Raw genomic sequence first — 12,500 nt, forward strand, 5'->3', positions numbered from 1 at the left:
TGAGGCAGAACACCTCTAGTGAGGGTATGTTTCTCTGTGTGGCCCTCAGAGAGAACAGCATGGACCCCCTGCTCTAGTGAGGGTATGTGTCTCTGTGTGGCCCTCAGAGAGAACAGCATGGACCCCCTGCTCTAGTGAGGGTATGTGTCTCTGTGTGGCCCTCAGAGAGAACAGCATGGACCCCCTGCTCTAGTGAGGGTATGTGTCTCTGTGTGGCCCTCCGAGAGAACAGCATGGACCCCCTGCTCTAGTGAGGGTATGTGTCTCTGTGTGGCCCTCAGAGAGAACAGCATTGACCCCCTGCTCTAGTGAGGGTATGTTTCTGTGTGAGGCCCTCAGAGAGAACAGCATGGACCCCCTGCTCTAGTGAGGGTATGTTTCTCTGTGTGGCCCTCAGAGAGAACAGCATGGACCCCCTGCTCTAGTGAGGGTATGTTTCTCTGTGTGGCCCTCAGAGAGAACAGCATGGACCCCCTGCTCTAGTGAGGGTATGTTTCTCTGTGTGGCCCTCAGAGAGAAACAGCATGGACCCCCTGCTCTAGTGAGGGTATGTTTCTCTGTGTGGCCCTCAGAGAGAACAGCTTGGACCCCCTGCTCTAGTGAGGGTATGTTTCTCTGTGTGGCCCTCAGAGAGAACAGCATGGACCCCCTGCTCTAGTGAGGGTATGTTTCTCTGTGTGGCCCTCAGAGAGAACAGCATGGACCCCCTCACATGATATCATGATGTTATCTGCTCCTCTCCCACAGATCAGAGAGTCGGTCATCAACAGGTTCCTGACGGCCAAGCATCACTTCCTGCTGTCGGACCTGGTGATCGAGGAGGAGATCCCCAGCATCGGGTACATGAAGAACTCTGATGGTTTATAACTCACGTCTTCCACAGCTGACCCTTTACTGTTTCTGTTCTGCACCTTCAGTTATTACTTCCTCACAGAATACCACGCTATATGAGGCTCTCTGGAGGTGCCTCAACACCAACAGAGAAGCTCTTAATAATGTCCGTGTGAAGCGGCCCTCGACGTGCAGATCTATAGAAACAATGATCTGCCGTGTGCTCATGTTTTGCATCGTTGAAAGTGAATGTTGTAATCTTTTTCTTTTCCATGTTTTTCTGTTATTTTTCTTGCATGCATTATTAACAGTGGTGCAGGTCCAGGGTACGACTTCCTTTCTTTTCACCCCCCCCCCCCCTCTGTGTCTCTGTCTCTCCTTTAGTTTAACCCCTGAGCGTCAGGACAGTAGGTCATACATGTAGACCCTGCTGTAGCGCTCAGTCCTCTCAGGGTTCTGTTTCCCTGTTATCACAATTCTGTTTTAAAGTCACATGGCTAAGGTCTCCTGGAAAGATACTTTTCAATGTCCAAAAGATTAGTTTCATGTTTGAGCTTTTTTAAAGATGTTTCATACTTTTTTTAAAGGTTAATTTTAGTGTTTTGTTGTTGTTTATTTCCCTGTTATTGCAGATGATCAACCCAACCTTTTTTTAGATCATTTTTTTTAAGGAACTACAAAAGATGTTCCTCTTTATTTGTATTTCAAACAGAAAACAAATCATCCCTAGATTTTCTCTCAGGATTTCAGAAGTTTAATAATTATTTGTGAAATATATTTTTCAAGTCATCCCATTTTCAAACAGCTGTAATTGTGCCATAAAAGGCCATCAAATATAACGTCTGAATCAGAGTTGTGATCGTGGCAGAAACCTGTTGGGACTGTTAGTGGTAATGATCGTATCGGACCCTTCAGAGTAATAATTGATCTGTGGATAACACACAGTCTGATCTCCATGAATAAGTGGTGTCTGTTTGTTTGTCAGGATCCTGGGGATGAACCTGTTTAAGCTGGCCGAGCCCAAGCGTCCCCTGAAGCCTCAGAGGAAGGAGAGGAAGAAGGTGACGGCTCAGAATCTGTCCGACGGAGACATCAAGCTGCTGGTCAACATCCTGCGGGCATACGACATCCCCATCCGCAGACCCATCACCAGGTCAGAAACCCCCTCAGAAACCCCTCAGAAACCCCTCAGAAACCCCTCAGAAACCCCTTAGAAACCCCTCAGAAACCCCTCAGAAACCCCCTCACTGAGCTCAGGAATAATGATCAATTGTTAGAAAGATCTCCCTGGTCCCCGGCTTGAGCTTCAACCTCAGGATCCATGTATTTATGATCCTCTCAAGAATGGAAGTAGTCAAAATCTTAAAAATCTGACTTTTTCTCAAAATCTAAAAAATCTGACTTTTTCACACAAATCTAAAAAATGCTGACTTTTCTCAAAAAATCTGACTTTTTCTCAGAAATCTCAAAAAAATTGACTTTTTCTCAAAATCTCAAAATTCTGACTTTTTCTCAAAATCTCAAAATTCTGACTTTTTCTCAAAAATCTCAAAATTCTGACTTTTTCTGAATACTTAAAAATGTTAATAATCCCTGGTCCCCAGTTTGAGCTTCAATCTCAGGATCCATGTATTTATGATCCTCTCCAGAATGGAAGTAGTCAAAATCTTAAAAATCTGACTTTTTCTCAAAATCTAAAAAATCTGACTTTTTCACACAAACCTAAAAAATGCTGACTTTTCTCAAAAAATCTGACTTTTTCTCAGAAATCTTAAAAAAATTGACTTTTTCGCAAAAACCTCAAAAAATTAGACTTTTTCTCAAAATTCTGACTTTTTCTCAAAATCTCAAAATTCTGACTTTTTCTCAAAAATCTCAAAATGCTGTCTTTTTCTGAATACTTCAAAATGTTAATAATCCCTGGTCCCCAGTTTGAGCTTCAACCTCAGGATCCATGTATCTGTGATCCTCTCCAGAATGGAAGTAGTCATCACATACAGAGCATCAACTAGTTCCTGAACAGTGTCCTTCACATGCTGATATCCAAGAGAGGGAGTTACACAGTCACAAGATGGAGGAATAGAAAGCAGTATTCAATGTTTACTTCAGATTAGCTCCACGTCAGAAATGAGCATGCTTGTCATATGTCTATCTCCATAGAGGCTGAATCATCATGTTAATCACATAGCTATCATATGCCTCAAACAGTCCTGATGCTCTTCTAGGTAATCATACATCCTGTCATGTTCACAGCTACAGTTGGGATACCTTTGTTAGCATGTTACTCTGATATTGGAAGAGGACGTTCAGTGTTTTCCCAACATTAATCATGCTTTATATTCACGTGATTAAACTGTTCTCCTTTCAGTCAACCTGGACCCGCGTCTCAGGGAGCCATGCAGGGCAGTGATTGGCTCCACAGCCAGGTACAAAAACACCTTTTTACGATTTAATTTCAGAAAACTGCAACTACTGTGCACCTTTTTATAATGTGAAGCGGCAAAACCATGAAGAAATGACACAGAGATGAACTCAAAGGGCCAGATAGTGAATCTCACACAGGGAACAGATCTAAAGTCCAGGCAAGAAAGTGGTTCTGTGCACTTTATTCAATGATCCAACAGAAAGGTGACCACGCTTTTCCTATTTCGTGGCTGCTCTCCGAGGTCCGGTCCTCTGCGGGGAGAACGCTCGAGGAACTGAGTCAGGCCTTTTAACCCTCTGGTACCGGCAGCCAGGTGTCCCCAATCAATACTGATAGACAAAAGGGAGAACATTTAAAGGGCCACACACACAACAGGCAATAGCAAGGCAGGGGTCGTCACACCTGGGGAAAAAACCTTTGGTGCACCAAGCCCACCTCCACCTGTCTCCCATAAATACTTTTTTATTTGACATTATTCCATTTTTTTACTCATTTGCAAATAAATCTAATGTAATTTACAGCTGATTGTCAGTGAGTTATGTATCTGCATGTGATATTTAAACTGTGTGTTTGTTGTGGTGCAGGTTCAGGTGAGGCCCTTTGTGGAGGTCTCCTTCCAGCGCTCAGTGCTTCAGACCACCACGGCTGAGGGGCCGAACCCCTGCTGGAACGAGGAGCTGCAGCTGCCCTTCAGGTGACTCCAGAACCAGAAATATATCCATGTTTACGTCTGTGTTTCACAACCTCTGGGTCAACGGGGGCCGAAATGAGAACTCCTCTCCTCTGAGCGGTCATTTTAAAGAGACGTCCATTAATGATGACAGGAGGCACAGCAGCCCTCTGTCTGATGGACAGATGTGTTCATGATGACTTCTATATTTACTTTGATTCATTCACAGTGCGGTATAATGAGACAATAACAGGCTACAGATGCGGACATTTACACACACATATATATTTATATATATATATACAATTTAAAGTATGCGAGCACTCTCATAATAACGTAACACAATCAGAGACTGGATATATCCCCCCCCCCTGCCCCCCCTCTCTCTGGTCGCTGAAATGGGGAAAATAAATTACGGGCCAAAAGTTGTATTTACAAGTATTAAAAGTAAGCAGAGGACACCAAACCAACTGAGACCCGTCTGTCCGCTGCATCTCTACGCACACACTGTACCACACACACCTACACACTGTACCACACACACCTACACCTGTACCACACCTACCTGTACCACACACACCTACACACTGTACCACACACACCTACACACTGTACCACACACACCTACACACTGTACCACACACACCTACACACTGTACCACACACACCTACACACTGTACCACACACACACCTACACACTGTACCACACACACCTACACACACACCTACACACTGTACCACACACACCTACACACTGTACCACACACACCTACACACTGTACCACCCACACCTACCACTTACCACCAACACTCCTACCCACACCCGCTACCACATACCACTACACACTGTACCCCACACCACCACACCCACACCCACCTACACACTGTACCACACACACACCTACACACTGTACCACACACACCTACACACTGTACCACACACCTACACCACACACCTACACACTGTACCACACACCTACACCACACACCACCTACACACTGTACCACACACACCTACACACTGTACCACACACACACCCACACTGTACCACACACACACCTACACACTGTACCACACACCTACACCTGTACCACACACACCTACACACTGTACCACACACACCCACACACTGTACCACACACACCTACACACTGTACCACACACACACCTACACACTGTACCACACACACCTACACACTGTACCACACACACCTACACACTGTACCACACACACCTACACACTGTACCACACACACCTACACACTGTACCACACACACCTACACACTGTACCACACACACCTACACACTGTACCACACACACCTACACCACACACACCTACACACTGTACCACACACACCTACACACTGTACCACACACACACCTACACACTGTACCACACACACCTACACACTGTACCACACACACCTACACACTGTACCACACACACCTACACACTGTACCACACACACCTACACACTGTACCACACAACACCTACACACTGTACCACACACCCTACACACTGTACCACACACACCTACACACTGTACCACACACACCTACAGCTCCTAAAGCATATAATCAGGCTACAGCCGTTGTGTATTTTATTTTGTGAAGCACTAAATGGTCTTAGAAAAATATCGACTCTTTGTTTGTAGATATCTACTAAACTAAAGCAAAGAGAGTAGGCCTGTTATACTGAGTGATATATATTATACACACTGCTCTGCTTTCTGCACGGACCTCACAGCTGTTCTCTCTGGAAACATCGCGTCTGATGAAAGCAGTTACTAAAATAATATCCAGGGGATGCATGCAGAGCTGTGATTGGCTGAGATCAGTCCGGCCGTGCGTCTCGACTCTTTGAAACATCTCTGTTCCCGGAAATGCATCCACGAAGGAGCCGTGGAGGACTGTGGAGGACCCATCAGTGTCTCCTCGGTTAGAGCTCCTCCAGAGAGCCTCCTCGACGCTCGATGCTCGGTCCTCAATGTGCATTTAGAGAAATGAGATGTCCTTCAACATGGCGCGCTGAAATCCATTTCCGGGTCACTACCGGAGGACCGAGGAGTCGAGGAGGGGAATTAGAATCAGCTCTTTAGAAACAGGGCTAAAACAGAGGGGATTATGGGTAATGCTGCAATGATCTGTTTGGTTTCCCCAAAAATGATGTTGTGTCTTTTTAATAATATTCTGAAAAGATTTTAAATAAAAATAAGAAATCTGGAAAAGATTTGATAAAAATTTGAAAACATTTGGAAAGATTTAAAAATGATAAAACTTTTGGTTCAATTTGGTTCAAATAAATTCTCAATAAATATTTAATCAAAAAATCAGAAGTAACATTTTTTTCAAAGAAACATCAGATAATATTTTTGTCAAAAAGAAAAATTATCCGGAAAATATTATATAAAAAAAAAGGTAAAATATTCTTTCAGTTTGCAACGGGGGTTCCAACCTTCACATCACAAACTTTTCCAAATGTAACATAAAAAAGTTAATAATCTGTAAATGTGTTTCAGCCAATCAGAGACAGGTTCTGTATAAATCAGAGACCTGTGATATACTGATGAAGAAGAGTATAATAACCTTTAAGACCTAAAAGTCTTCCATAAAAAATGTGGATAACGCTAACAAATAAGCTGATCTATAATCTACTTCCACCTGTTGTTGTTGTTGTTGTTGTTGTTACGACTCCTACTGATTCCTTGGTCTTGTATGATCTTCAGTAATATGATCATCCTTCATTTGATCCATTTGTTCCTCTGTGTTGCAGTCAAACCTTACAGTACTTCAGACTTCATATAGATCCTCTGTGCACACAGACGCTAAAGGACAAAGGTAGGAGTACTGACTATAAACACTAATGTGAACTCTCCTCGTCTTCAGCGCTCCTAACGGCGACTACAGCGCCGCTGCGTTACAGTCGGTGAAGGACGAGGTCTTCATCAACATCTTCGATGAGGTGGTTTATGAAACCGGAGGGGTGAGTCCAGCAGAAGGTCCATCAGAACATCGTCCTTTCACTGGACCGTTAGAGGGGCTTTACCACCTCGTTCACACATGAACACACCTCAATGTATGAAGGCAGAGTCCCCCCGCACACCCTCCATATGCATTCAGTGAGGGATCAGATATCATTCCTATAAGTGCTTTGAGGGTCTTTTCCTTTGGGATTTTATGGAGACACCAAAAGTATGATACTAATAATATACGCCTCGTCTTTATCTGACACCAGCTTTAAAGACATGCAGGAGAACCAGCTGTTCTCTATTTGAAATGTTGAGGAGGAATCTGAAGCTTTGAATGAAGCTGCTGAATAATTCTCCCTCTGTCCTCAGACTGACAGAGACAGAGGGAAGTCCATCCACACCCGCATGGAGAAGCACTGGCTGGGGTCCGTGAAGATCCCTTTCAGCACCATCTACTCCCAGAGCAGGGTGAGAGGACTCTTTAAAGTGGAGACACTACATACTGATATACACCTGAACATCAGCAGGAGAGGACTCTTTAAAGTGGAGACACTACCTACTGATATACATCTGAACATCAGCAGGAGAGGACTCTTTAAAGTAGAGACACTACCTACTGATATACACCTGAACATCAGCAGGAGAGGACTCTTTAAAGTAGAGACACTACCTACTGATATACACCTGAACATCAGCAGGAGAGGACTCTTTAAAGTGGAGACACTACATACTGATATACACCTGAACATTAGCAGGAGAGGACTCTTTAAAGTGGAGACACTACATACTGATATACACCTGAACATCAGCAGGAGAGGACTCTTTAAAGTAGAGACACTACCTACTGATACACATCTGAACATCAGCAGGAGAGGACTCTTTAAAGTAGAGACACTACCTACTGATATACACCTGAACATCAGCAGGAGAGGACTCTTTAAAGTAGAGACACTACATACTGATATACACCTGAACATCAGCAGGAGAGGACTATTTAAAGTAGAGACACTACATACTGATATACACCTGAACATCAGCAGGAGAGGACTCTTTAAAGTAGAGACACTACATACTGATATACACCTGAACATCAGCAGGAGAGGACTCTTTAAAGTAGAGACACTACATACTGATATACACCTGAACATCAGCAGGAGAGGACTCTTTAAAGTAGAGACACTACATACTGATATACACCTGAACATCAGCAGGAGAGGACTCTTTAAAGTAGAGACACTACATACTGATATACACCTGAACATCAGCAGGAGAGGACTCTTTAAAGTAGAGACACTACCTACTGATATACACCTGAACATCAGCAGGAGAGGACTCTTTAAAGTAGAGACACTACATACTGATATACACCTGAACATCAGCAGGAGAGGACTCTTTAAAGTAGAGACACTACATACTGATATACACCTGAACATCAGCAGGAGAGGACTCTTTAAAGTAGAGACACTACATACTGATATACACCTGAACATCAGCAGGAGAGGACTCTTTAAAGTAGAGACACTACATACTGATATACACCTGAACATCAGCAGGAGAGGACTCTTTAAAGTAGAGACACTACCTACTGATATACACCTGAACATCAGCAGGAGAGGACTCTTTAAAGTAGAGACACTACATACTGATAACACCCTGAACATCAGCAGGAGAGGACTCTTTAAAGTAGAGACACTACATACTGATATACACCTGAACATCAGCAGGAGAGGACTCTTTAAAGTAGAGACACTACATACTGATATACACCTGAACATCAGCAGGAGAGGACTCTTTAAAGTAGAGACACTACATACTGATATACACCTGAACATCAGCAGGAGAGGACTCTTTAAAGTAGAGACACTACATACTGATATACACCTGAACATCAGCAGGAGAGGACTCTTTAAAGTAGAGACACTACCTACTGATATACACCTGAACATCAGCAGGAGAGGACTCTTTAAAGTAGAGACACTACATACTGATATACACCTGAACATCAGCAGGAGAGGACTCTTTAAAGTAGAGACACTACATACTGATATACACCTGAACATCAGCAGGAGAGGACTCTTTAAAGTAGAGACACTACATACTGATATACACCTGAACATCAGCAGGAGAGGACTCTTTAAAGTAGAGACACTACATACTGATATACACCTGAACATCAGCAGGAGAGGACTCTTTAAAGTGGAGACTCCTGATATTGACCTTGTCCTCTCTACAGATTGACGGGACTCTGAAGGTGAATACTCCCGCGGTGTTGCTAGGCTACAGTAAGGAGCGCAGCGCTAACGGAGGCTACGAGGCTCTGAGGAGCGTCAGTGAAGGAGCCTTCATCACACTCTTCATCACCATCCAGCCCCAGCTGGTGCCTGGTGAGACGGTCAGAGAGAAGGTGGGTTAAATCAAGTGCTTTATAGTTCCCAGCATGCATCAGTGTGTCCTCGTCTGTCTAGGTGTGTCTTCAGATCCTCTTAGCTGCTTGTAATCCTCTTTGAGTTTCCGTTTCTATATTTGATGTCTATTTTTACGGGCACTCATACATATATATATACTATACTATATTTCCTTTTCTGTGTAATGTTATTATTTATTATGTCTGCGTTCCTCATTTGTTGATATTTACTTGTTTTGATTGACTTTTAACTTTTTGCGTTATGGTTTTCATTTCTCTCGTTTGTCCTCCTTCTGTTCCACCTGTTTGCTTCTCAATGCTAGATTAAGGAAAGGAAGGTAACTGTCCACCAATCACTGCATCACCATCATCAGTGTAATGTACTGTATCCTCTGACCTCTGACCCCTGACCTCTGACCTCTCAGTTCGACAGTCAGGAGGACGAGGGTCTGCTGGCGGCGGCGGAGCGCTTCGAGCGGGAAGCGTCTCAGAGTTTCCCCGAGCGGCCGTGCGTCTCTTCTGTCGTCGACCTCAACGGGAAGACGGTGTTCATCACGAGATACATCCGAGCCCTGAACCCCCCCCAGGAGCTGCTGGACGCCTGCAGCAACCAGCAGGAGGCCGCGGTCAGTGGGGGGGGGGGTTAGGGGTTCATAGAGACACAGCAGAGATAATGACTCAGGTTTTAGGTCATTTACATACAGGTGCAGAGCAGAGGCCTGTACTACGAAGCTGGTTCAACTTAACCTGGATATGTCTGAGTTAGCCGGTTGGCCCAATCCAAAACATACGCGCTCTCGCTAAGCGGTCCTACGACGCTGGTTATCAAGTGTATCGCTCAAGCCAGCCGTGTCCTATCTAGTTAGGTGCGCGTTCACATGAAAGGGGTGGTATTTGGAGCATTCGACCAATCACAAACATGGACAAGCGTACTGACAGCGCAGCGTCATACTTCCTGAATGAAAAGTGAACTTTAATATTAGTCAAATATGAAGAAGTTAAACTTTAAACATCCATGACTTAAACACTTTATCCAGGATCAAAGCCACATAGCTGCACCTGCAAGGTGAATACAGCTGGTAACAGAGAAAGTGTTTGAATGCGTACATCAACAGGTTTATGATATCACTGCCCCGTCTAAGACACGATCTGACTTTAATTACATTTGACTCGAGTGTTTCGTCAACTTAATGTGTTGCTTAAAATAATACTTCTGCATCCAGTATGTGACACTGTGAGTGTTGCACGGCCAGATACGGCTCAGCTGACTCAGATAAGGAAATATATGATACATTATGATGTGATATGATATGAATGATAATGGGACACATCGACGTCTGCACTCACAGTGCCGCGGACTGTACTTAATGTTACTCTGATCCGGTTACTTAAGTTGTGGCAGATATTTAAGTAAGCTTTTTTAGCGCTAATATTATAATAGTCAGATTGCTCTGAAGATGGGAGGGGATATTCTATTAATGTTCACGTTCACACAGTCAGGTGATTTTTGCCGGCCGTCTTTCCTGCAACGGCAGTTTTTCTGTATTTCCTCTATCCTGTAATATGACTTGATCGCTTTAAACTCCGCACACGGAGCTCTGATTGGTCAGCAGGCGGTGCTTTCACTGAGTTGATCTCTTAGCCTGCAACCTAACCTGCTCCCGAGGAGGTTAGCCGCTCAGCATAAGTTACCATGGAGATCTAGCCCGCTAAAAAGAGAACCAGCGTCGTAGGACCGGAAAGCCCGAGTTTTCCCTGAAGTCAGCTCAGAGAACATCCGGCTTCGTAGTACAGGCCTCAGCACCACTTGATCTAGGGAAGCTAACACACACACACACACACTCACTTACTCACACTCACACACACACGCACGCACACACGCACGCACACACGCACGCACACACACTCACACTCACACTCACACTCACTTACTCACACACACTCTCACTCACACACTCACACACTCACTCACTCACTCACTCACTCACTCACTCACTCACTCACTCACTCACACACTCACTCCAATCCTTTCTTTATTGATTGTGTCTCTATATTTAAACATGTCTCCCCCCCCACAGGCTCTGGTCTCTCGGTTCGTCTCCCTCATCCCGTCTCTCCCCGACAGAGTCTCTTTCTCTGGAGCCTGCGACCTCTGGAGCACCTGTGATGTGAGCAACTCTCTCCAGGAATCTGGGGTTAAAAGAAACTCTCCAGGAATCTGGGGTTAAAGAAACTCTCCAGGAATCTGGGGTTAAAGAAACTCATCTCACAGTAACTCTTCACCATCTTCCTCCTCCTCTTCCTCCTCCTCTTCTGTTTTACAGCAGTTCCTGACTCTGTTAGCAGGTGACGAAGAGGAGCATGCTGTCCTGCTGTGTAACTACTTCCTGTCGATGGGAAAGAAGGCGTGGCTTATCATCGGCACGGCGATACCTGAGGTGAGGAAACAGCCTTTATAGAAATCAATAAAAACAAATTCCCATGAAGTATCCCGTGAAGTCAGTAGAGATGTGTGCCTGGTCCTAGGTAGAGATATAATCCCTCCACCTGGTCCTAGGTAGAGATATAATCCCTCCACCTGGTCCTAGGTAGAGATATAATCCCTCCACCTGGTCCTAGGTAGAGATATAATCCCTCCACCTGGTCCTAGGTAGAGATATAATCCCTCCACCTGGTCCTAGGTAGAGATATAATCCCTCCACCTGGTCCTAGGTAGAGATATAATCCCTCCACTTGGTCCTGGGTAGAGATATAATCCCTCCACCTGGTCCTGGGTAGAGATATAATCCCTCCACCTGGTCCTAGGTAGAGATATAATCCCTCCACTTGGTCCTAGGTAGAGATATAATCCCTCCACCTGGTCCTAGGTAGAGATATAATCCCTCCACCTGGTCCTGGGTAGAGATATAATCCCTCCACCTGGTCCTGGGTAGAGATATAATCCCTCCACCTGGTCCTGGGTAGAGATATAATCCATCTGGTCCTGGGTAGAGATATAATCCCTCCACCTGGTCCTAGGTAGAGATATAATTCCTCCACCTGGTCCTAGGTAGAGATATAATCCCTCCACCTGGTCCTGGGTAGAGATATAATCCCTCCACCTGGTCCTAGGTAGAGATATAATCCCTCCACCTGGTCCTAGGTAGAGATATAATCCCTCCACTTGGTCCTAGGTAGAGATATAATCCCTCCACTT

The 12,500-nt window shown here is 44.7% G+C and overlaps 1 protein-coding gene across 1 annotated transcript in view; it reads left to right on the forward strand.

Annotated features, from left to right (window-relative positions):
• The window catches only part of cc2d2a (coiled-coil and C2 domain containing 2A), a gene marked incomplete in the record, with an annotated part of 42,558 nt that overhangs the window by 26,731 nt on the left and 3,327 nt on the right, over positions 1 to 12,500 (forward strand). The window contains 11 exon segments of the mRNA XM_034150948.1: positions 748 to 839; positions 1,817 to 1,984; positions 3,200 to 3,257; positions 3,841 to 3,950; positions 6,818 to 6,914; positions 7,270 to 7,368; positions 9,134 to 9,304; positions 9,628 to 9,642; positions 9,730 to 9,930; positions 11,383 to 11,472; positions 11,629 to 11,742. Of these exon segments, the coding sequence (XP_034006839.1) occupies positions 748 to 839; positions 1,817 to 1,984; positions 3,200 to 3,257; positions 3,841 to 3,950; positions 6,818 to 6,914; positions 7,270 to 7,368; positions 9,134 to 9,304; positions 9,628 to 9,642; positions 9,730 to 9,930; positions 11,383 to 11,472; positions 11,629 to 11,742 (1,215 nt within the window).

Source organism: Trematomus bernacchii, unplaced genomic scaffold (assembly GCF_902827165.1).
Source record: "Trematomus bernacchii unplaced genomic scaffold, fTreBer1.1, whole genome shotgun sequence".
NCBI lineage: Eukaryota > Metazoa > Chordata > Actinopteri > Perciformes > Nototheniidae > Trematomus > Trematomus bernacchii.